Raw genomic sequence first — 26,053 nt, 5'->3', positions numbered from 1 at the left:
CCTTGGTGCAGGGAGGAGGGGCTTGGACCTGCCTCAACTGGATGTACCAGGCTCTGCTGACTCCCCAATGGGAGGCCTTGCCTTGGAGGAGGTGGGAGTTGGGGTGGGTTGGGGGGGAAGGCTCGAGTGTGGGAAGAGAGGGGATCTGTGGCTGGTATGTAAAATGAGTAGAAAATCTATTAAAAAAAAAAATGGGCCGGGTGGTGGTGGCGCATGCCTTTAATCCCAGCACTCGGGAGGCAGAGGCAGGCGGATCTCTGAGTTCAAGGCTAGCCTGGTCTACAAAGCGAGTTCCAGGAAAGGTGCAAAGCTACACAGAGAAACCCTGTCTCGAAAAACAAACAAACAAACAAAAATGGACTGTGACCTATAAACTGAAATAACACTCCCCCTTACCGCCCCCCAAAATTTTCTGTTAATCCCAGTACTCACAAGGCATATCTCTGAGTTCAAGTTAGCCTGGTCTACATAGTTCTAGGCCAGCTGAGGCTAAACAGACCTTGTCTTATATTGATTTAAAAAAAAAAAAAAAATCTCTGGAGCCAGCAGGATGGCTTAGTGGGTAAAAGTGCTTATGTGTATAAGCCTGAGCCTGACTTCCTAAGTTTGAGACTTGGAACCCACAATAGAAGGAGAGAATTCACTTCCTAAAGTTGTCCTCTACCTTTCAGTTAACCCCCTCCCCCAAGCAACAACAAAAAGTTGAAAAAAAAGTTTTTGTCAGGGTCTAAATGTGCAGGCCTGTAACCCTAGCTGAGCAAAGGCAGTAGGATCACAGATTCAAGGCCTGGTTAGGTAACGAGTTCAAAGTCAACCGGGCAATTTCCATGAGAATCTACTTTAGTATAAAAATAAAAAGAGCCGGGCGGTGGTGGCGCACGCCTTTAATCCTAGCACTTGGGAGGCAGAGGCAGGCGGATCTCTGAGTTCGAGGCCAGCCTAGGCTACCAAGTGAGTTCCAGGAAAGGCACAAAGCTACACAGAGAAACCCTGTCTCGAAAAACCAAAAAAGGGTAGGGATATAGCTTAGTGATGGAGTCCTTGCCTAGTGTGCACAAGGTTCCAGGCTCATTCTCTAGTAACACACACACAGTCTATCGAAATATATAGTGTACACACACACACATATGTGTACATATACACACACATTCTAGAAAAATGACCTCAGGCCAGAATTTAAATGTTAGTCTTTTGCCCCAATTATATCACAAGGTTTGAAATTTAAAGACCCAACTTAGTTTCTTACATGTTTGAATACCTACTGACCATGAATAAATACACACATATTTTTAAGAGTAAAGATTAAGTTAATGTTACTGCATTAAAAATATATATTCTGGTCAGGTGGTGGCAGCATATGCCTTTAATCTCAGTACTTGGGAGGCAGAGGCAGGTGGATCTCTGTGGGTTTGAAGCTAGCCTGGTCTACAGAGCAAGTTCCAGGACAGCTACTGCAGCTACTCAGAGAAACCCTATCTGCAAACAACCCTCCCCCCACAAAAAATTACATATATATAATTCTGGCACAGAATAATACTTTAAATTCTATTCTGAATAGCAAGGCATCTGATAACAACTAGAACTTGTTTGGCATTAAAAAGCCCACACTTTAATTAGAAATTACATATTACATTCTACATACAGGTATAATTCCAAGAAGCTTCATTCCATTGGCTAGGACAGAACGGACAGCTTTGAAAAGATGAAGTCTGGCCTACAAAATAAAGAATGATTAAATGTTCAATAATATGTTAGCAATAAGCAAAAAAAAAAAAGAATGATTTTTAGAAGTAATTCAATTAAAGTAGGAATTCTGCTTGAGAGTCCTTTGCATACTCTAGGTAAGGAGAAATATATCCTAGCACCTCTTACAGAAAGAACAGTATAGTAAGGGTGTGCCGTGGAAGTGGCAGAATTTCTCACTTGAACATCTGATGGAAGAAGGTACATTTGATAGTCTACTATTTTGGGAAATATTTAAACGGGTTATATTTACCTAAGTTACAAAGTATACTGCTGTAGTTAAACAACAGAAGATATTTCAGAAGAATTCCTATGACTTTTTGTACTAACATTTCATAATATTAATTTCAACTGCCAAGGGGCTATATAGAGGACACTGAATGTAACATACCCCAGCCACATCAGCAGGACTGTCTTTCACTTGGAGTGTTTTATGTGCCATAGCTGCAAGGTGACTGAAACAAGTAAGAGAGATCACAATGAGGATCAGTAGTCATTTCCTGTTCCATGAGTCTGATACCTGTCCAACACTTAACTTTACGGAAAAACCTAGAATCACTAAAGAAGCCATTTGAAGTTATACAAGTTGAAATAAATGCATTTGCTTGTCTGTAATAAAACACTAAACTCAAGCTTTAGAATTTAGTTCTGCTTCTACCAAATGGCAAGTTTTAAGATTTTGATTTCACTTTTTTATAGAAATAGGACATGCCTTTCTAACAAGTAGAATTTTCTTATGTAGACAACTTTTACAAGTATAACAGGGTATATACCCTTTCCCCCTGTGTCAACTGAGGTGGGATAGAGACTAGTTATCAATGCACTGCACACACAAACCAGACACTCCTTGAAGTATTTTTTTCTGTTAAGGTATGGCAGCAATGAGCCATGAAATGCACATAATCATTTAATTATTTTAAGTGACATTTCACTAGACTTTTTGGCTTTGCATTTGCCCTTATATGTAAGTAGGAAAACTAAAAAACAACACACTTACTTAAATCTGAGGGAGCCAGGGGTAGGGCTGTAGTACTTAGGGAACAGATGCAGGAGGATTAAGAGTCCCAAGTTAGCCTGGACTACACAGTGAGACCCTTCCTCAAACAAAACAAAAACTTGGGAGATAAGGTAAAAAGTATAATCAAGAAAAAAGTTGCAGTATTCTCTCATTTCAGTAATTAGTGAGTAAAAGCATTTAAATTAACCATGAATTTTCAACTGGTATCATTGATTTGCTTCCTAATTCCTTTGCTCCTTAGTTATAAGTGATTTTGTTGTGTCTCTGCTTAAAACAAAATGGACCCAACCACTTTAAAAACCATCTAAGGCCAAAGGCTCAGCCTCATCATTTCTTATCCCTTTAGTGATTATAGTTGGAGTACTTGCTCAGCTCTGGACCTTTCCTCCTTCCCAGCTATTTGAGTCTTCTGATTACCATCTGCAGCTTCCTCCTGAATAGCCCACTCTGATCCCTCAAAGCAGGGCTGAGTGAACATCTCATATGTCCATTTTTGGCAATACACATGTCACTGTGTTATAACTACCCTTGCCATTGTCAATTCCTATGATTCTATCTTATATCACTGAATAAACACAATGAAATCTAATTGTCAGAGAAGATCTAACAATTCCTGTAACCTAAAGGAAAAAGCAATTTTGAAGGCAAGAGATTTACATATGAGAAACCTTTAGGTGAAAGAGAGAAAATAGAGGGGCTGGAGAGATGGCTCAGCAGTTAAGAGTACATGCTGCTCTTCCAGAGGGCCTGAGTTCGATTTCCAGCACCCATGTCAGGCAGATCATAATTGCTTGTAACTCCAGCTTCAAAGGACCCGATAGCCTCCAAAGGTACCCAAACACATGTGGTGATACCATTTTTATGAAACTAATCTTACATTCAGAGATTGAACTTTGGTGGACTTTATAGCTGAGTTAATATACCTGGAGGTCACTTAAAGCCTATGCGGATACCCAGGTGTGGATTTAGCCTGTTTAACCTTCCTTTAAGAGAACAATTTTACAACCAACTTTATTTGTCTTGGACTTCCCATGTAATTACTCTTTACAACCTAAGCTAATGTAAGTTATGCATTCTTCCATGTCCCTGACCCAGAGAGCAATGTCTGTGTGTTTGAAAACAGCAGATAGGACAAAAGTGGCCTTAAAAAATAAATGTCTGCCATAAATGCTGAAAACAGCATATGGATATTGCTTGATGACGGTATGTATGTTCACAGTGCTGTTTGTTTTTCTGAGTGCTTCTGGGTCAGCTGGAGTCAATGAAGTTTCCTTCTGTGTAGTGTCTCTTATTTCTTCCCCACATGATGCTGTCTGTTCAATAGAGAGCAGAGCCCTTTGTTAGGGACAGACCAGACAGCATCCAGGCAGGCACAGGTGCAGCTGCACACAACAGGTACATTTACAGCCAGTGACCCAGAAGCTACAGACAGATGACATGGGAAGAAAAGAAGCTCTGCATCGCTCTTGCTTAAACCATTCCAAGGGGAAGTGCTTTGATTTCTTGCCTCAGTGTAGCACCTACCCATATTGATGACTCTGAGTTTATCATTAATTTAAATTAGTATGCATGCCTGTGAGCTCTCTCTCTCTCTCTCTCTCTCTCTCTCTCTCTCTCTCTCTCTCTCTCTCTCTCTCTCACACACACACACACACACACACACACACACACACACTTGAATAAAAATAAACCTTAGATTTTGAAAAGAAAATAAGGAGATTAAAAAAAATTACCTTAGCGTTAAAAGATAACTAACAATGTGCTTAGGTTGAAGGTCCTGAGATGATTTATAAAGTACCTCGTCAAACCTAAAAGATGACAGGAACAGGCTGATCATTTGTTATATGAAGCTAACATGTTAAGATGTTAAATACCTTTGGTGTTAAGAAGGCATATGAAAAAAGACCTGGGTACATTTGATCACTAATGTGAATTTTTCTTTCATATAAATTCCTTGACAGCAGAGACAGTCTAAATCATCTTATAGCTCTTAGATCTAGTCCTAAGCAAAACCAGAAAAAGAAAAAACCTTGCCTATTAAAGTAGTGAGCTCTAGTCTCAAGGCTAAGGGAATCAGGAGGGCTTATTTTCTTTCACATATTATGTGGGAGTGAAATTTTCTTATGTCAAGAAAGAACAGCTGAGCACTGTGTGGCAATCAAAGGAAATTTGCCTTCATAGACACATACCTACTTCTTTGTTCTCTGATCTCTTAGAGACCAAGGTGTGGCCTGCCTGTGTGGCGGTATTAGGCAGACAAATGCATAGGAGATTGAGAGCGGAAGCCACAAGGTGAACTGGAGGATTCTTTTTTTTTTTTTTTTTTTTTGGTTTTTTGAGACAGGGTTTCTCTGTGTAGCTTTGCGCCTTTCCTGGAACTCACTTGGTAGCCCAGGCTGGCCTCGAACTCACGGAGATCCGCCTGGCTCTGCCTCCCGAGTGCTGGGATTAAAGGCGTGCGCCACCACCGCCCAGTGAACTGGAGGATTCTTAATCTCTGAAAAGCTGCACAGAGGCAGGGTTTCTCCTCACCCTGTCATAACACAGCCTCCTGGGATCGTCTTATTCACAGACCATGCTCTAAGGCCTCACCTTCCTAGACAGCGGGCTTAGACTGCACTACTCCTTTGTAGTGTTCTATTTTGTGATAATACTTTTAAGGCTAGGATTGACCTTGAACATTGGCTTGATCTGTGATCCCAGTCTGTCCGCAAAAGTCAGATTCCTTTTTGGTCCACCTATGCCTGTCTAGAGGCAGGAGGCAGCCTCTGAACTAATGACTAGAAATCAGCAAAACATGCTCTCAGTTCAGAGTATCAGACTTGGTAATAACAGAAAAACCTCATACCTGAGAAGATGCTGGAGAATGGAAACTGACTGTGGCTCTTGTAAACAAGCAACATTGACGTCATTGAGGTAACCACATCCAAAAGTCTCTTCCAAACTGTCACCAAAAGTTAAACAAATGTGAAAGGATCAGGTTTTGAGGGTCCATAGCTACATGGGATGAATATTAGCTCTGGGTATACAGTCTTGATCTCCTTAAAACAGTCCTGGACTTTGACACTAACATTGATTTAAATCTTCATTTTCCTCAAATTATTTTCAGTGTCTCTTAAAATGTAGGTGACAGGATATTCTCTGGCAGAATTACTCTGAGGTCGAAGACAATGCACAAAAGTGTTTCTTATAATAGGTGATTGATAAATGCTTAGCAGTAAGAGGTCTGCTGTGTTTTATCCAGTTTTGAATAAGAAACTTGGAAAAGTCCAGAAAACAGGGCTAACCACTGGTCTTTTTTTTTTTGGTTTTTCGAGACAGGGTTTCTTTGTAGCTTTGGAGCCTGTCCTGGACTAGCTCTGTAGACCAGGCTGGCCTCGAACTCACAGAGATCCACCTGCCTCTGCCTCCCGAGTGCTGGGATTAAAGGTGTGCGCCACCACCGCCCGGCACAACTGGTCTTAGAACCACACCAGGCAGGTTCCAGCTTCCCTGCAGCCTCTTCTCACCTACAGAGGCGGGCATGGGTATACTGTAGGAAGACTCCAGTGTCCCCACGACTCTGGAAAACACGGTCCCAACTGAACTGATAGTCAGATAGGAGTAAGCCTCTGAAATCCTAAAATGAGAGTACATCATTACCCTGGGTTTTGCTACACACCAGACAAAGAGATCTCAGAGGAAGGAGTCATAACCCACCTGGATGATGAGAGCTGCGAGCCCTACCCTCTCTGCAGTCTCTTGTGGGTTCTCCATTTTTTTTGTTGCTGAAACAGATAAAGGCAGTTATCTTCAACTTACACTGTATTGTTCAAGAATAATAGATCAGCATGCAAAAAAAAAATCTGAAAATGTACAATCAAAAAATAAGACAATGGGTGCTTTATCTTCCTCCTTTAGGCTAATAGTTAGTGTTCCTGCCTACATCAAAGTAAAGAAGCATGAACTTATTATTTTTTTTATAAATATCCCTTGTAAGGTATTAAAGCCCATACTTATTTTTCCAAGGGTGAAGATTAAATAGTTATATGAACTTTAATAACTTGGATCCAATTTACAATGCAAGGACTTGGGCTGGAAGATAGCTTAGTTGGTAAAGTGCTTGCCTAATGTGGTGTTCTGAATGAGAACCCCCATAGGCTCATATTGGAATGTTTGGTTCCCATTTGGTGGAACTGCTTGGAAAGTTAGGAGGTGTGGCCTTGTTGGAGGTGTGCTCCTGAGGGGTGGGCTTTGAGGTTTCAAAAGCCCATGTCACTCGCAGTTAGCTCTCTGTCTCCTGCTTGTGGATCAAGATGTAAGCTCTCAGTTACTGTTCCAACATCATGTCTGTCAGCCTGCTGCCATGCTCCCTGCCATGATGGTCACAGACTCTAAACCTCTGCAACCATCAGCTCCAAATTAAATGCTTTCTTTTATATGTTGCTTTGGTTATGATCTCATCACAGCAATAGAAAAGCATGACCCCCTGAAAACTTGAGGACCTGAGTATGAGAACCAGAACCTATGTTTAAAAAAACCCTGAGAGTAGTGGATTGTGTGTGCAATCCCAGTGCTAGGGCGGCTCAATGACCAGCCAGCCTAGCCAGTAAGAGATCCTGCTTGTGTGTTTTTTATAAAAAGCTGGCAATATCTGAGAACTCCTCTTGCCTCAACATGAATGTATGCATGTGTGCCCTTGTACACATACAGACACATAAAAATGCAAGCCCTTGACAGGATGACTTTGACAACAGACTGACAACATTCAAGCTGTCCATGAAAAGACTAAGGTTATATTAATGAACAACTGAACTCCGTGTCAAATTTATGAAAGCTACTTTTGATCAGGTTCATGAAAGTCCAAGAAAGCATAAAAGCAGCAAAGAGGATTTACTCTTAATGGAAGCCATGTTCTGTAGCATCCTTGCCTGAACCTCATTTAAGACATCTTCCAGAAAAGTGACATCCCCTCTTCGAGTCTTCATTCCCTTTACTATCCCAAAAGGTACATGCTGGCACCTGAAATGGACAGGCATTTATTGACCAAAAGCTAAAAAGGTGCTAATGATGTGAGTATATCTTAGCACTCTTTCAGAAAACAAACTTTTAACCTTGTAGCAGAGTTTTTAAGAATTATCAAATAAATAGGGGTGTGGCCAGGAATGGTATATGTGGTAGCAATTCAAGCATTGGAAAATGGAAGCGGGAAGACTAGGAGTTCAAGGTCTTTCTCAGGTACATACACAGCTAAAGGCTAGCTTCTACAGGGGACCCCATTTCAAACAAAAATTCTCGTGACTTTTTTTATAGCTGAAAAACTATTGTGTCCAGGTACATCTTCATTATTTGATGGACAACCAGACTGGTTTCATTTCCTTGCTATTGTGAAAGAGCATCAATAAACATGGAAATGCAAGTCTCTGTAGCAGGATAGTGAGCCCTTTCGGTATTTATCCAGACATGGTGTAGCTGAGTCCTACGGCAGCTCCATATTGATTTCCACAGTGGCTGTACCAGTTTAAAGCTCCACCAGCACAGTAGTAGACAACTTCCCCTTTCCCCACATCTTTACTGGGATTGGTGGTCATTTGTTTTCTTGATAACAGCACTCTAATTGTAGTGAGATGGAGTCTCAAAGTAGTTTTAATTTGCATTTCCCTGGTGGTTTATAATGTTGAATACTTAAAAAAATATTTATTGGCATACACACACACTTTTTTGTTGTTTTTTTGAGACAGGGTCTCACTGTATAGCTCTGGCTGTTCTGAAACTCACTATGTGGGTCAGGCTGCTCTTAAACTCACAGATTCTCCTGACTGCTTCCTGACTACTGTGACACCATTTATTATTTTTTTAGAGACCTCTTTGTTCAGTTTCATAGTAAATTTTTTGGTTTGGTTATTTGTTTTCCTAATTAGTTTTTTAAAGTCTTATGCATTCTAGATATTAATCCTCTATCATGTGTAGCTGTACACTTCCTTTACTTGACTGTTTCCTTTCTTGTACACATGCTTAACTTATGAGGTTCCATTTGTTAAATGTTACCCGTATTTCCTGGGCGACTGAAGGGCCATTTGAAAGCCCTTATATTTGCTCATATCTTAAATTGTTTTCCATATTTTTCTTCTAGCAGTTTTAGATCTTATGTAAAGGTCTATGATCCCATTTGGAGTTGAATTTTTGTGCAGTGTGTGAGAGATAACTATCTACTTTCATTATTCTACATGCAACATCTTGTAAATTATATTAAGTGAGGTAACCCAGGCTCAGAAAAACAAACATTGCTATGTTCTCTCCTAACTTGTAATTTTTACATGTGGGAATCAATTGTGTGTAGATGCCAGGAAAGTAGGAAGGCACTCATGAGAGGCCTGGGAAGGGGTGGGGGCAACGGGTAGTAAAACACGTCTGATACAGACATGAAAAGAGGAACCGCAGGGGTGGAAAGATTAAAGTAGGGATGGAGATCAAAGAAGTTGGGGAGAGCTGAGGGAAGAGGGACAACCGAAACTAAGAATGTATGAGAAAGCTACAAGTAAACCGATTACTTTGTAAGCTAATTAAACAAAATTACCTTTAAAAGTTTGAATGGCAATACCCTGGATGCATAACTGCTTCCAGAAGCCGTAAGTTTATTAAAAAAAAAAACACCTCGGTGCCAGGGTGGATACCACTTTCTGACTTGTTACTCAGGAAAGCTCCTTGAGCCCCTAAAACAATACAAGCTATCTGATTGTCCACCAACAGTGTAAGATATAATATGCATCAGTTACAGCACATTGAGAAATCAAGCTGGGACTCGGCTGGAAGTTTCCTCCCTGCTGGCGAACTTTCACAATACGGGAAGATGCTCTAGGCTGGGGGGAGAGGTATAATCAATACTCTTACTCAGCTGTGGACCTGCATGCTATATTCCTGGCCTGCCAGACAAGATGTGCCCATTGGGGTAACACTGGCAAGACTGTTATAGGGGTAACAAACTGCTTTCTGGTGGGATTTGAGTCCACTCCACAGAAGGGAATTCAAACCTGGTGATGTATACATAGCTAAAGCTCACAGCTTGGATGGTTTTAAGCCTTAATGAAGGTGGTACTAGTGTTTTAATAAATGGACATATATTCATGAAAGTACCTTTCTAAGTGTTGTCAGCTCTGGTCATAGAAACTTCTTTATCCAGTGGGCAACAGTTACTGCAAAGTCTAACTACAGAGTGATTGTTGAATGCTGAGCCCTAAATGTGACACCTTAATCACCCCACCCCCTCCAAGGTTCAGGGAACACTGTAGAAGGAGGGAGGAAAGAATATAAGAGTTGGAGGAAGTAGGAGAGTGCTGTGGAATGACATCTTCTACATATGCCGGGGACAATACATAAATGAACTATGAACCTGCCCAAGACCAGCCCCACAGAACATTCCCTAATGGAGTGGGGAGGAGTGGGGAGGGGCCCAAGAGGTCCTACCCCTCCCTGAGGACATACTGGAAGTTAATAGTTGCTGGTGAAGGGAGGGACATTTTTGTCTGTACTGTTGCCCCAAGAAAGTCGTCCATGCTTTATCAATAACACCTCACCCACGTTCTTTAATCAACTCTAATAAATCGCTGGCCCATAAATAAAAAATCAATCAATCAAAAAATAAATAAACAGAAAGGGGGACTCATTAGGAAGGGGATCAATGGGAGTGGAAGAAGAGGGGAACAGTGTGAATATGATAAGAATTCACATATACATGTATTAAGGTATCATTATGTATAACCAAACTATGGAGAATAAAAAAAAAAAAATAAGATGTGGTTTTTTGCAGTCCACTTAAGTTTCACTTTACTGACATAATCACTAGCTTGTGATTAAATTATTAGTTGTCTATATGAGGAAGAGGAAATGGATATTAATAATTGAAAACCAAAACACTGATAGCAGACATCTAATAAAAACATTTATTAGGACATAAATTAATACAAAATCAATCTGTCTTTTTCTACCAACATCCTGAAAAGAGAACTGAACATAAATTACTGTAGTTATGTTCTGAGGCTGAGCTGAAATAAGTGACCTTGATCAGGCAACAAAGAACAACATGGATCCTACCTTTCTGCCCATTCATATCCCATGATCTTCAGTATTTGGAACACTTGCTGAAAATGCCTTTTTTGCCCTTTGTCTGCCTTGGGGAAATTTTTTAGAAATTAAACAAAACAAAACACAAACAAGTTAATAAATAAGAATAAGCTGGTCCTAAATCAAATTAACATTAGAGTTCTGTTAGACTAAGTCACCGTCAATGTTTTAAATAAACACACTAGTGGCTAGAGAATGGCTCATTGATTAAGGGTATTTACTGGCTGCTCTTTCCACAGGACCCAAGTTTGGTTCTCACACCCACACTGAGTGGTTGTTCACAACTCCAGCTCCAGGGGATGTGATGCTCTCTTCTAACTTGTGGGGACCTGCACACGCATGCACCATGCATACACATATTCATTCATTGTCTTTTTCTTATACACATAAATAAGACAAATCTTAAACACACGACAAGAGTATTTAGGTTGATGGGAAAATAAGAGCTGCAGCTCCTTAAGACAGCAGAAAACATGAAAAAAAAATTCAGAATGTTCTATTTCATTTCCTTCTCTCGCATGTTATAATCTCTATTTCCAGAAGGCCAAAGCTGAGCTGAACGAGATGGTGGCACCTTCTTGGTTACACAAAGGAAGGCAGGCAGAGAAGAGACTGGAGTACTAGTCAGCAATAAAAGGATCAAACTGTGATATAATATAACTTAGATAGGTCTCAAGGGAAATCACTAAGCTGGGAGAAAAACAAACCTCAGAAAGTTACATACTGTATGATGCCATTTACACACCACTCTCAAAGTGATATCTCTAATGAAGATCAAGGCAAGGATTGGAGGGACTGTGATGAAGTGGTGGATCATCATGGAGTCTGCTCCATGATGAAACAGACTCGTGTTCCGAATGTGGTGGTGGTGGTGGCTACACAGATCTATACATGGGATACTGTTCCCTAAAACCCGCCTACACAGGAATGCATGGAAAAACTGATGAGATTTGAATGTTTCTACAAATGTCAATCTGATTTTGACAAAGTAACTTCATGTGTCTATAGAAGGGAGTGGAGTAAAGGGTACTCAGAGCCACTACTAGTCTGAAATTTCTTGTCTTAAGGTATTACAAGATTTTAAAAGTTCTCTCTCTCCCTCTCTCCCCACCTCTCTCTCTGAGACAGGGTTTCTCTGTGTAGCTCTGGCTGTTCTGGAACTCACTCTGTAGACCAGGCTAGCCTCAAAATCACAGAGATCTACCTGCCTCTGTCCCATGAGTGCTGAGATTAAAGGTGTGTGCCACTACCGCCCAAAAAGTTCTTTTTAAAATATAATTCTAACACTTTATTTTATTTATAGCAATAAAGCTTACATATTAAACTATAATGAGTTGATAGAGTTTTAAATTTTTATTTAAAAATTTAGAAAGATTTATTTATTTTATGTGTATGAGTGTTTTGCATGCATATATGTCTGTATAGACATGGGCAGTGCCTGATGCTTCTCCATTCCCTTGATGCAATTTTAAACAGGTTATAAACTTCTCCCCTCAAAACAAATTAAAAAATAATTTTTAAAAATGTATCAATAGGACAAATGTAACTGTCTTACAGTAACTCATATATAGTAATTTCATACAACCACCTTCTTCTTGACTTTGGTAATTTTTTTCACTATGAAGCAAGTAAACTTTTGATTTTTGGGTCTTATACAAAATAAAATTAAAAAGAAGTCACTACCTTAATCAACTTCATATTTATTTTTCATAGTTTGACAAAATTGTTTTTGCCAAAGTTTTCCACAGCTTCCTTTTTTCTTTTTGCTGATGTGTGGGCACGTGCGTGCACAGGCATTCAGGCCGTGATGCACATGTGGAGGTTGGAGGACAATTATGTAGAGTTGATTATCTCCTTCCATCACTACCTGGGTTTTAGGAATCAAACTGACATCATCAGTCTTAAAAGGCAAGTGCCTTATCCACTGAGCCATCTCTCTGGCCCTGGTTTCCTATTTCTGTCTCTCTCTAGTTTCCATGAGGTAGGATTCATAATCTTTTGTTTTTTATTGTGATTACTTACCACATAAATCATTGTATCAAAATTATACTTGTCCATGCGATCTATAGCAGCTGCAAGATCCCTGGAAAAAAAATGGGTTATAATTGCTTTGACTTACTTGATAACACGGAGACAATTCTATTTAAAAACTGTTTTACTCTGTAGCCTGGAGTATGTGAATCATCACTGCAGAGTCCCAGTACACTTTGATAAGAAATAATAACAAAATTAGGTTTGTAAAAAAAAAACCAAACTATAATGCCCTGGAAAGTATAATTAAAAAACAACTAAAAATAAACAAAAGCAAGTAATCATTAAAAAGTTATCTTTTCTTTTTTTAAAAATTATTTATTTATTCTTATTTTATGTACATTGGTGTTTTGCTTCCATGTAAATCTGTGTGAGGGTGTCAGATCTTAGAGTTACAGACAGTTGTTAGCTGCCATGTGCGTGCTGGGAATTGAACCTGCGTCCTCTGGAAGAGTAGTAGTCAGTGCTCCTAACTGCTGAGCCATCTCTCCAACCCCATACTTAAAAAGTATCTTACAAGTGTTTTATAATTAACTAAGCCTTTACTGAAAAGAACCATCTAGCTGTTACTTTTCTACGATATATTTTCTCTAAGAACACAATTATAATATAGATGACAAAAGAGCCAAAGAAGTACCTTCTACTCCAGTCTGTGTTAGCAAACTTTCAAAATCTTGGATCGCTCAAAAGCAATAACTTCTACTGAATTTAAAAGAGCTCTTAAGCCCTTGTGTGGCTCAGTGGCTAAGAGCACACATACTGTTCTTATAGAGGACCCAAGTGCAGTTCCCAGCACATGAAAGGCAGCTCACAAGTGCCTATAACTACAGCTCCAGAGGATCCAACAGACTCTTCTAGACCCCAGGGCACCTGGACTCACATGTATACACACTCACAGATACACCCATATACACACATTAAAAAGTAACATCAAAGGTTAGTAACATATTGAAGCTGAAAATACTGAGAAGACAAACTTTTTTTTCTTTTTCCTGTTTTTTTTGAGATAGGGTTTCTCTGTGTAGTTTTGGCACCTTTCCTGGATCTCGCTCTGTAGACCAGGCTGGACTCGAACTCACAGAGATTTGCCTAGCTCTGCCTCCCAAGTGCTGGGATTAAAGGCGTGTGCCACCACTGCCCAGCAAACATTTTTTTTTAACACCCTCTGAAGTGTTGTAAATGATCAAAATATGATTTGGATCCATCTCATGATCCAGGCCCTGCATGGAATATGTATTCATACTTTAGTAAAAAAAATTATTTATCCATTTATTTATTTGTTTGTTTGTTTATTTATTTACTTTTAGGTCAAGGCCTCACTAAGTAGCACTGGTTGAACTATAACTCTCTGTGTAGGCCAGGCGGTTCTTGAACTCAAGAAGAACTCCTGCATTTGCCTCCAGAGTGCTGGAATTAAAGGCATTCAACACCACACCTTCCACACATGTACTTCTGTTCTAAATGGAACTGCTTGCACACTGATGCAGGACTTAGTCTCTTTAACTTGCCTAGCAATAATTAGTTGCCACAATGAAATTTTCTAATATATACATGTGTGCTTAGTAAGTGCAACTCTCATATATGAACAATGAGTGCTCACTTCCACAGGGTGAGGAATGGAGAAGCCTACTTCCTAATTTTTCACAATATAATGAAGTTTGGCATTTACATGCGTGTAAAATGGTTAGGTTACCATTGAACCATAACTTAGTCATTTTTTAGAATATACTTCCTGACAATCTGTACTTACAAAAACACTTAATATATGATTATGAAGGACTACAAATGGAATGATGTGTTCTGCTGTGAACAGCTTACAATAGTCAATAGATTTTAATATAGAGTCCCACTCTTCTGATATTAAGTCTTTCTGGAAATTACAACTGGCAATAAATAGAAACCCAGCAAATATTCTTAAAATATGCAAACAGATTTGTAATTTGCAACTAGGATTTTTTTAAGACAATTTGAAGGATAAGATGATTATCCTCCATTAATCTTGGGACAAAGAGTATGAAGTCTCACGTTGCCATGCTCACCTTCACAGATTACAAACCTGGTCGCATAGAGAGAGGTTCCATCACTTCGCATCACAGTGCAGACAGAAGAGAGGTCACCAGTCCCAGAGAGATCTACCACAACATTCCCTGTTCTAGAAATGCAAAAGGGAAACCCTAAATCAACATCAGGATTCTACTTTGAAGGTAGAACATCCATAGCATTTTTGGTAAAGCAGAAGTTATTTTTATTGCTCATGGAATATTTGGTGTCAGTTCAAGCTATAATCAACAATTGTCAAAACCAGTAAGTTAGAGGATATGGTGAAAATTAAAACTACAATGATCGTTCCTCATTTGTGTTAGAATGCCTTTTATTTCAACAAATAAACAAAAATGAGGCCGGGCGGTGGTGGCGCACGCCTTTAATCCCAGCACTTGGGAGGCAGAGGCAGGTGGATCTCTGTGAGTTCGAGGCCAGCCTGACCTACAGAGCAGGCACCAAAACAAACACAGAGAAACCCTGTCTCGAAAAAAAAAAAAAAACAACCAACAATAACAAAAATGAGGATGGTAAGTATTGGCAAGGATGTGGAGAAAAGGGATCCTTACGTACCACTGGTGGGAATGTAAGTTAGTACAGCCATTACCGAGAGTAATAAAGAGGTTCTTGAAAAACATTGAAATACAGAATTATTCTTTAATCCAGCAATTCTATTTCTGGATATGTATCCAAAGGAATTAAAATTACTGTGTTAAAAAGATACTGCACTGCCATGTCCATTGTAGCATTATTTACAATAGTCAAGATATGAAATCAACCTCAGTGTCCATCTGCTAATAGATTTTAAAGATGTAATAACAAGAAATAGTACTAGTCAGGTCTTAAAAATGAAATGTATTTGTGAAACACAAATGAATCTGGAGGACATTCTGCTCAGAAAAATAGGTCAGACGCAAAAGAAAACAAAAATTATATGACATCACAAATGGAATTTAGAAAGAGAATAGTTAAGTTACCAGAGGTAGGAAGGGGAGATGTTAGTTAAAGGGAACAAAGTTGCAGTTGGAAAGAAAGAGTAAGTTCTAGAAAGAGTAAGTTCTACTCTACCAGATGGCATCAATTAATTACAATTTAACATTCACATCACAGCTGAGTATGTGAGGTGATATGCACATAGTTCATTCTCACCACAGCTAAGTGTACTAATGAGCTTGACTTAGACATTCCATAATGAGCATATGTATCAAAACATCAAGATAAAATAACATGAAAATGCAAAATTTACTGTTTGTCAAGTTTCTCAAAAAGGAAAGATTTCTACTATATACAAGGCAACAATGTCAATAGGATGTACTACCATTATCTCTGGCTTTATACCTATTTTCATAAGTTGACTTAAATATTTTTTGAAACTGGTAGCTGTTTTTTTTTCCTCAAAAGATGCAGTTAAGCCACAAAAGTATGTTCTATTTCCTTTTTTTCAAATTATTAATTTATGTAACCAGAGGCAGGCCACATTGTTTTTATATTGTTATAAGTTACCTATTATAACAGGTGCCATCCTTTCTCCTATGAATATGAGACTTTGGCTATGATAGTGATATATAGCATATGAGAAAGGATCTCATTACTTGGTGTATAGTTCAGACCAGCCTTGAACTCACCAACCTCCTGCCTCAGCCTCCTGCATGTAGAAATTACAGGTAAGCTTTCCCACCCACAGTTTGAGAAAGTACTTTTTTTGGATAAACGGTTTCACCATGTGGCCCTATCATAGAACTCACAGAGATCCTCCTGCCACTGCCTCCCAAGTGCTGAGATTAAAGGTCTGTACCACCATACCTGGCAAGAGAAAGTACAGATGGCAAAACTGTTACATACCTCATCCCTGTCCTCACTCAGAGAGACTCTATTACATCAGTGTCAAAGAACACACATAACTTGACTAAAGCACAGTAACCTGGGGCTGGGTATGGAGGCACACCTGAGAGGCAGAAACTGGAGGATCTCTGTGAGTTTCAGGCCAGCTTGGTCTATAGTTAGTTCTACGCCAGCCACGACTACATAATGAGTCACAATCTTCAAGAAAAACAAAGACAGACAGACAGAAAGAATAGTAATTTGATCATACATTGTTTTCTGTAGAAGTCCTTTGCTGTCCAGCAACTTTAAGATATCTCGAGATTTTTCACGATAAAATGATTCTCCTGAATATTCATCAAAGTATATTCCAAGGCGCTAAGAGGATTCAGAAATATGGGGAAAATGTTGTTTAATTTTTTACACTAAGATAAAACTAAAGATGTCTTATCATCTACCACAAGGATGGGAAAAATAAAGCTTAAACTTTCTAATGACTCATACCACCACTGGCCAAGTCCTCACAATGTATCTGCTGTATCCTATAGCAGTCACGGGGATTTATGGCTTTAGAATTTAGAAAGCACTGAACATTTACAGTTTCTCATCACACTTCAGGTATCCATGCAGCCAAGGGCAACTGTGGATGCTTGTGAGACCAGAAGTCTGCACTACACTGTACAGCCCTGGAAAAGGCATCCCTCATGCTCCAGTCTAGCCCTCTTAGCTCTCCTTTCATACCGTTCTTCACCTTGCTCACTCACTCCCACCACTACAGAGCCATCTTTTCCACCACCTAGTACTAGCTCACAATTACGTTTCTCGACAGAATAAGGACCAGAGCATCTGGGTTATTTTGTATTTTAGCTCTCTCTTCTCCAAGAACACCATTTGGCTGGATTTTCAACTAAACTAGAAATCTACTCTTAAATAAGAGCTTAAGCAGCAGGTGGTAACCAGCAGCAGTACCAGCAAAGAGGCCCAGAAAGGGAACACAGAGATTCTAGGGTACCTTGTAAATCTGAATGTATTCTTCAATGCTCAAGTCCCGAAATCGTTGCCACAGTGAAAGTGCCTGCATGTCACCCAGTTCTAGTCGATGGAAGAATTCATGTGCCAATTTTGCTATATTTTTATCATCTGTAGCTTCTTTATTAACTTGTACATAAACCTAAAAGCACATTAAATATATTATTATACACTCTTATCCCCATACACAATTCCGAGAGTCCACATGGAAAGTTAACTGAGTGGCCACACAGCAGAGTGATTTCTTTTTCTTCTTTCACAAAGCAGATAGTTTGGTGTCTTTGGTAAAAATGGCAATTTAACATCCTTGAAACTTCATTGAGAAAGGCTAATCAAAGTAGCATGGCTTAATCCAGCAAAAAAAGATAAATGGAAGATTTAACGGCTACATAAAAATGATTTTTTATTGTTTGTTCTTTGACAGTTTCACATGTCTTAATGCATTCCAATTGTGCCTCCCCTCCACTCACCATTATCAACCTCCATTCCTCTCTATTTATCCCTTTCCCAAATCCATGACTTCTATTTGATGTTGTGACCCATTTAAACAGGGTCATCTATGTGACCACTGGATTGGAATGATCAAATTCTGGTGGTCAGCAGCAGGTACAGAACTGAGGGTAATGACTCCCTGACCCCTGAAACTCTCATCAGCAAATAGCTGAGCATCAAGGGGTGGGGATTTTATAGCCTTCCTCCACCTACACCTGACTAGTCCCTAGTCCATTCTTTTCAGATGTAGTTCAGGAGCTAATGAAAAAGTATACACTAAACATTTACAAGTCTTAGTGAGTCATAGTGATATGACTACCAGGAAGTAAGATGAAATATATAAACTGACAGAACACAGAGAAATTTCTCAGTGTCTTTCTTAGCCAGTAGCCTATGTGAGTTTTATGGTTGGTTCGTTGGTTTGTTTTGAGACTACGTAGCACAGGCTGACCTCCTGAGTGCTAGGACTGCAAATGTGTACTGCCTGAGCAGATCCTATGCCTTACTTCTAAGATGATTCTATATATCTGGGGGAAATACTGGCTAAAAATCAAGTAAAACAGGAATTAAAAAACAAAAACAAAAACAAAAAAACACTTGGACATGGAACTGAAATCAACCAGGGCTTAGACCCTCGTTAATTAAAAGTATATCCTTTAAAAAGTTTTTGTACAGTATTCTGAAAAAAATGTTAAAGCATTTTTTTAATGTTGTCTTACCAACTTACATCAAAGAGATGCTGTAAAGGATTGGACTGGAGTTTTTCTTCATAGCCAAACAGCTGGAAACCAGTCCCCAGCAGACCTATCAAGATAACAAGTAAACGAAAAATTATACAATAAAATAATAGAACAGTCATGGTGAGAAACAGGTACAATTCTATAAAAGATGAACTTCTCGATTATAAACTCTGAAAATTACTGCTATATATAAGGCATATCTTATAAAATGACTCTCTCCAGCCCCAGTGGTAATTTTTCTGTGAGACTCAGCAGAGAATAGAATGCTATTTAACACAAGAGTATTCAAGTTCTAAATCCTAGAGAGCACTGAGAAAGATGATTAAAGTTCTGTTTATTTTAAAAGAAAAACAAATGTAATTATGATTCAGGGTATTGGGAGCAGAATATGGAGATGCCCGGTGTATACTATTGAGAGCTGCTGGTAGCAAAAGGCCATGGGAGTATACAGCAGGTGACAACTAGTGTTCAGAAGGTCAACCTATCAGAATCAAGGGTTCTGTTGGAGGAAACCATCATGCAAGGCGTTTTGGAATTATTGCCTTTTGAATGAATTGGCTGTTACTTAATGTAAACTTTTTCTGCAATAACAGCTATGATATCTCCCCATTACCATGCATCTTCACGTAATATATATATTTAATCTCATGATTACATCTCAGTCTTATGGGCACATATATCTGTGGGTGGTCAGGAAGATGACTTTTCATTTAGCTGTATCATTTTGATTATAGAAATTGTATAGAAATTGTACTAAGATATGCTTCATAGCCAGATCCATTGTCCCACGAGACTGTGGACACTCAAAGCCTGCTTTTGTTCCTTTTGCTCAGACTAACACAGAAAATAATAATCTCTCCTTAGTCTAACGTAAACTGCATGCATTTAGCTCATTTTTACCTCAGAGCAAGTTCAAACTAGACTAAAGGCCTTTATATATAGATCATAAGTTTAAAACTTTACAGTTATGCACAAGGTCAGAGCCGCAGGTGTCTACCAAGGTTACTAACACAAAACATCCTAAGAAAAGCCTGCCAATTCTTCACTTGCCAAGTGTGCTGACAAAAAGCTATGTCTCAGAGTCTGTGGCACTGGGCACTGCACCCCCTCCCTCTGGTCCTAAGACCTTGGAACCTTGTTACCATGGTAATGGCTCTGCTCTTTATTGCAAGGAGTCTCCGGTTAGAAATACGGAGGAATCAGGCAAGAGAAGAGCTAAGAATGAGAGCTGAAAAGCAGCTGTAGATTAGAGAACTAAGGCAGAACAAAGAGAGAACAGCAGAGAGATCAGAGGCAGAGAATTAGCTTACATAGAATAATAAAGTGTATGGACTGAAAGAGCTCGGTGTGCATAGATTCAATTGATATCCCTAAGATTAGAATCATAGCTGTTTGTTCGCGTCTTTTCTGGACTCTGGGAGAAATCACCTCGAGATTTCGGTAGTATACTAAAAGGAAGATGAGAAAAGTAAAAATTATTCCATTCAGTCTGATACATGTTGAAAAACTAATTCTGTGCACAGAAGCCATGTGCCAACTTTCAAATGGCATAGCTGGAAGAAAATTTTAATTCCTCTACAATGATGGCTATAATGGAATGCTGACAGATCATTAATTACAGTATTCCTATGCTGTGGAATACTAGTTTAAGATGTTACATTCCTTTATGCTGTGGAATATTTAATGATGCGATGCAAAGATGTGTTGCATTCTTTTATGTTGCATTTGTTTAACTCTGTAAAGCTGTGTTACTTTGCCTGCCTCAAACACCTGATGGTGTAATACAGAACCAAAGAGCCAATAACTAGGCAGGAAAGGAATAGGCGAGGCTGGCATGCAGAGGCAATAAATAGGAGAAAACTAGGGGAAAAAAAGAGCAAGGAGTGAGAAAAGGAGAGAAGGATGCCAGGGGCAAACCACCCAGCCACCCAGACAGCCATGGAGTAAGAAAGAAAGAAAGTTATACAGGATGAAGAAAGGTAAAAAGCTCAGAGGCAAAATGTAGTTAAAGAGAAACAGGACAATTTAAGATAAGTTAGAAAAGCTGGCTAGAAACAAGACAAGCTAAGGCCAGGCATTCTTAAGTAAGAATAAGTTTCTGTGTATTTTTTGGGGGAGCTGGGTGGTGGGACCCCAAAATGTAAACAAAACAAAACAAAACAAAACAAAAAACCAACTACATTCCTAATAGAAAAATATTATTGTAAAATCCTTCAGCCAAAATTTGAGGACTACTCAAATCATACCCTTGCTGAAGCCTGTGAAATGTCTAAACCAGTCAAAGGAATAAAAGTGGATGAAGTCTTGATTGTTGTACCCAGAACTTAAACTCTGACTTACCAGCTGTTGTGAACTGAACAGACTATTAACAGGTTTAACTTCTACTTCTAAGGTCTGAAAACAGTTTTAGTAACGGAAGTAATACTACTCATAAGAGAAGGTCATGATAACTTTCTTATACAAAGGTTTCTTTAAATGAAGTGGTCTTTCTTTTGGAAACTATGATTGTATGTTACTGGATGTGGAACATACACATGCTAGTGAATTTCAGAACTGGTGATGCACACTATATGCTTTTAGAGAAGCCTTACACTATCACCTAGCTTTGCTATTAGTACTGTAAGCAGTCATTCATCACTGAGTGCCTCTTACATGCCACACACTGTGGATACAAAAATAATTACGGCACAGTCTATACCTTCAAAGAATTAGCATCTTGTGGGAAAAAGAGCACACAAAAAGACTGCTACAACAAAAATCCTAGTGGGGAGAACTGTCTTCTAGGAATCTGCTGATATGTGTATCTCTCTGTCAGAGAATGTAGCAGTATAGCCAGATCTTAAAAACATTACAGGATTGTATTCAATGTGCAACCAGTCCCTCACAGTCATTAACTACTTCACCTGTCTTACCTTCCTCATGCCTAGGTTACTGGATTATATGAACCACAATGTTTCTAAATGACCTGAGACATGATTTATGGCATGCAAACCCTTTTCCTCTGCCGTCCACCTCTTCTACTGGAGAGTTCAAGAGAAAGCCAAAGTGTCATGCTTTGTTTTACCTCTAGGCTACTCAGTCATATAATAACAGGTCCCATTTCTCATAGGATGGTTTAGGGGGCAGGGAGTGTTGGACCTACTAGATTTAAAAACGGCAGGCTTTGGCCAAGATGGAAATACATAGCTAAACTTATTTGTTCTCTGTGTATTCATTTATACATTTAACCAATAAAGGTAAGCTACTCTTTCTTACTAAAAGCTTAACATATATGTGTTACATGTACTAGTCTATTAGATATTGCTCTGAATATGTCAATTTAATTTTATGGTGAGAATTATATAGACTATGTAACTCTACAGGCAGATACAGCTCAGTGGTAGCTCATGTACTAGGTATACAGGAGACCCCAGGTTCAATTCCTAGCACCACAGATACATTACACTATTTTATCCAACAGGAATCTTGTCTACATTCCATACAGATGATCAAATGATATAGTACTTAAAACAATTAAGCCATATAATAAAATGAAAAGCATGTCAAAATACTCACCAAACTGCATGCCCCAATCTCCAATGTAATTTATTCTTGTTACTTGATGTCCTAAAGCTTCTTTTAGATTTGCTATAAAATTTCCTAGTTGTAAATAAATATAATCTTATTTTTTAAATCCATATTGGCTTTAAAACTCTGTACTTCTCTATTATTAAGTTTATTATTATAAGTAAATTATTATTATATAGAAAACCCTTCTAACAAAATGTACCAACTCAATCTTTTCTATAAAAGCATTCGTGATGTGTTTACTTGTGTGAGGATATGGAGTAAGGAATTACTTAGTGAGGCGTTATTCCAAAGGTTTCCATAATTTTCACAAAAAGAGAATTTTCATCAGCATCTGCTGTGGGATGGTCTGTATGTCAAGTGTGTTGCTGATTGGTCAGTAAATAAATCACTGATTGGCCATTGGCTAGGCAGGAAGTATAGGCGGGACAAGGAGAAGAATTCTGGGAAGTGGAAGGCTGAGAGGGAGACACTGCCAGCCGCCATCAGGACAAGCAAGATGTAAAGTACCGGTAAGCCACAAGCCACGTGGCAAGGTATAGATTAATAGAAATGGATTAATTTAAGCTGTAAGAACAGTTAGCAAGAAGCCTGCCACGGCCATACAGTTTGTAACGAATATAAGTCTCTGTGTTTATTTGGTTGGGTCTGAGTGGCTGTGGGACTGGCGGGTGTCAGAGATTTGTCCTGACTGTGGGCCAGGCAGGAAAACTCTAGCAACAAGCATCATTACTGGCAGTTAGAAACACATGTCAGAATAATTACTACTCTTAGCTAATTCCAAGGAATATAGCATTTAGGGTGCTAGAGAAATGGCCCAGTGGTTAAGATTACTTGCTGCTCTTCCAGAGGGCCCAAGTTTGGTTATAGAGCATGGAAGGAATGGTAGAAGACGTAGATCCTCCTTTGGTAACCAAACTCTGTGGGAATGTTTTGAGTTGTTTATGTCAGCTTAATTAAAAACGTCTTTAGTTCTCCCAATAACTTTGAGAACCATTCTATATTCTATAATAAATCATTTCCTGATTTAAATATAGTGGCTTGCTGGAAAATAGTTGTAATCCTAGCACTTGGGAGTCTGAGGCACGAGGATTGTTAGAAGTTCTAGCTTAGTGTGGGCTATACAGTAGTTCTAGGTCAAGTTGGGCTACAAATAAGACTCTGTAACACATCAACAAGATTAAAAAAAAAAAAAGCCTAACTTGAATTATATCATCTTCCTTCTTTGCAAGCATCTCTATTTCCACACCTTTCAAATCTATAGTCCCAGCAGAAACAATTACCTTCTTCAGCTGCTGCCAATATTGTGTACCTGTTTTTCTTAGTATACAGTCAGCTCACAAATACACCTGAATATATATGTATGGTTCAGAATTGGACTATTTCAGATACCAGCCACAAATACTTTATCTATGTGATCTTGGGAAAGTTACTTCTTATGTCTGAATTTCTTCCTCATAAATCTTAGTTAACAGTACTTTCCAAACGGTGCTGTTGTAACATTGAATGGAAAAAATATATACACTAATTGGTAAACTGTCCTGTGCTGTTCAAACTCATTGAGAAGCTGTCTCTACCCCAACTTCAGACCCAAGCATGTGGGCCTTTGATTGAGAATGGGCTGGTTCCCCTAACTCTGTAACATGGAGGGAAGAGTAGCAAAACGTGAATCTAAACCTTGTGTCCACGCAAAGAGCTGGAAGATAAATCATCTCCACCCGAGGTTTATCCTGACAAGGAGAAGCTGGAGGTTCAGCTATGGAAAACTCAGCTGACCGCCTCAAGGTCCCACACCGGTTCAGCTGAAGTCGGGAGTGTCTGAAGTGACATTACCCCTGGCTGTTGCTGCTTGTTCTTACACCTGGAAGTCTCACCTGAGGAGACTCTCTTAGCTGAGAACTCTACTAGCTAGCTGTCTTAAAAGGATTTCCCGGTTGGTTTCTGCTGAATGTTCTGAGCACCTGATTTGACCATATTTTGGTTTTATGCTTTCTCTCTCCATCTGCCCACTCACTTTGTCTCTTTCTCTCTCTGCCTTGCTGTTTATTCTTTTACTTGCTATATACTTAATAAACAAATACACTCATACAAAACCAAAACTATGGCTATTTTCTAGACTCTGGACTGCATAGACCAATGAGGTAGCATATATAAAATTTCAATAAATATTCTCCCCTCCTGATCAAAATATTTTCCTGATAAAGTGATTACTTTATCATGTCCCACTTATCCATTTACTCTTAGGTTTTTGACTCAATTCAATGTAGATTGTGTTATACAATATATTTCTTAGATACTTTTGGTTAAGTTTTGTCATTTCTTCCTATAAAACACTGCTCAAGGACTTTATAACAATGAAAGCTTTCTTTTTTTAACAATATTCTGCCACTCGTACTAATTTTTCCGATTTTTAAATATATCAAACTCCAATTCTACTACTGCACAATTCTAAGTTGAGTTTTGAATTGCAGCTCTGCAAACTATTTTAAATAACTAGAGGGCAGCACTTGGGATGGCTTAGTGGTTAAAGAGCATCTGCTATGTTGGCTGCTCTTGACAGCACTAGAGTTCAGTTCTCCACACTCATGTTGGGTGGCTCACAACCACCCGAACTGTGGACTCTAGGCAGTTTCCACACCTACACAGATGCTCACGTGCTCTCCCACACAGACACACAGATAAAAAATCGTATTATGCATTGAAGCTTTATAACTATGAAGTAGTTTTAGTATTTGTAAATAATTTCTATTAAAAATTTTAGTTTCCAGTCTTAAAAATTACAGATACATACTGAGAACAAAGTTATTTAAAACAAAAACAAAAACATAGGAACAAAAAATATGAAAGATTTCTGCCAACTCCACAGAAATAATTTGTGACTATTTTTTTATTTTTGCCTCGTTCAGTTTTCTGTATGCGTAACAGTTAAAATCATAACATACATACTGATGAAAACTGATTTCAAAGTCTTTACCTTTTGAAATAAATTCTGGTTTTTAACATGTAAACCAATTTTTCAATTTAGTGCAACATTTACTTAGCATTATGCTCATGTAATTTACATTTATGGAGTTTCTTTCCTTTTCATTTAAACTCTGAACCATTACATTGCACTATCATATATGTTCCCTTAGACATGTTTAGTGCTTTCTATTAAAGGGAATACTTACCTATGATGGTGGAGCGCAAATGTCCAACATGAAATTTTTTTGCAACATTAGGTGAACTGCAAAAATTGCAAGAATATTCCAGTAATAAAAATTTTGAACATGAACTAGATAATGCCTCTCTAGGGTAACATAATTAAGGAGCAGGGCTTTTGGTAATTCAGGAGAAAGGTAAGTTGGACACCAGAATTAACATTAAGAATAAATTAGGATTTGGAAGGAATCACCTATCACTGACCAACAAGCATTGATCCTGTGATCCAGAAAGTAGTGTGACACTCAGAAATGACGTGCTTATGAAACAA

At 38.7% G+C, this 26,053-nt stretch overlaps 1 protein-coding gene across 2 annotated transcripts in view; it reads right to left on the bottom strand.

Moving 5' to 3' along the window:
• Window positions 1-1,334: 1,334 nt before the first annotated feature.
• Window positions 1,335-26,053, bottom strand: part of Rars2 (arginyl-tRNA synthetase 2, mitochondrial) — a 40,996-nt gene continuing 16,277 nt past the window's right edge. The window contains exons 6-20 of one of the 2 annotated variants that reach the window (XM_059254093.1): window positions 25,752-25,807; window positions 22,570-22,653; window positions 19,002-19,078; window positions 17,766-17,924; window positions 17,025-17,131; window positions 14,949-15,044; window positions 12,884-12,944; window positions 10,832-10,908; window positions 7,638-7,762; window positions 6,461-6,528; window positions 6,271-6,380; window positions 5,610-5,705; window positions 4,495-4,569; window positions 2,135-2,198; window positions 1,335-1,714 (exon numbers count right to left, since the gene is read on the bottom strand). In XM_059254093.1, the coding sequence (XP_059110076.1) occupies window positions 1,628-1,714; window positions 2,135-2,198; window positions 4,495-4,569; window positions 5,610-5,705; window positions 6,271-6,380; window positions 6,461-6,528; window positions 7,638-7,762; window positions 10,832-10,908; window positions 12,884-12,944; window positions 14,949-15,044; window positions 17,025-17,131; window positions 17,766-17,924; window positions 19,002-19,078; window positions 22,570-22,653; window positions 25,752-25,807 (1,342 nt within the window). In that variant the 3' untranslated portion in view covers window positions 1,335-1,627. Of the gene's footprint in view, window positions 1,715-2,134; window positions 2,199-4,494; window positions 4,570-5,244; window positions 5,706-6,270; window positions 6,381-6,460; window positions 6,529-7,637; window positions 7,763-10,831; window positions 10,909-12,883; window positions 12,945-14,948; window positions 15,045-17,024; window positions 17,132-17,765; window positions 17,925-19,001; window positions 19,079-22,569; window positions 22,654-25,751; window positions 25,808-26,053 lie in introns of those variants that run through there. The other variant, XM_059254092.1, reaches the window with a different exon arrangement.

The sequence above is a fragment of the Peromyscus eremicus genome, chromosome 2 (assembly GCF_949786415.1).
Source record: "Peromyscus eremicus chromosome 2, PerEre_H2_v1, whole genome shotgun sequence".
In the NCBI taxonomy this organism is placed as follows: Eukaryota; Metazoa; Chordata; class Mammalia; order Rodentia; family Cricetidae; genus Peromyscus; species Peromyscus eremicus.
Note: the sequence above shows the minus strand (reverse complement) of the source record. Positions and strands in the feature narration are given on the sequence as shown.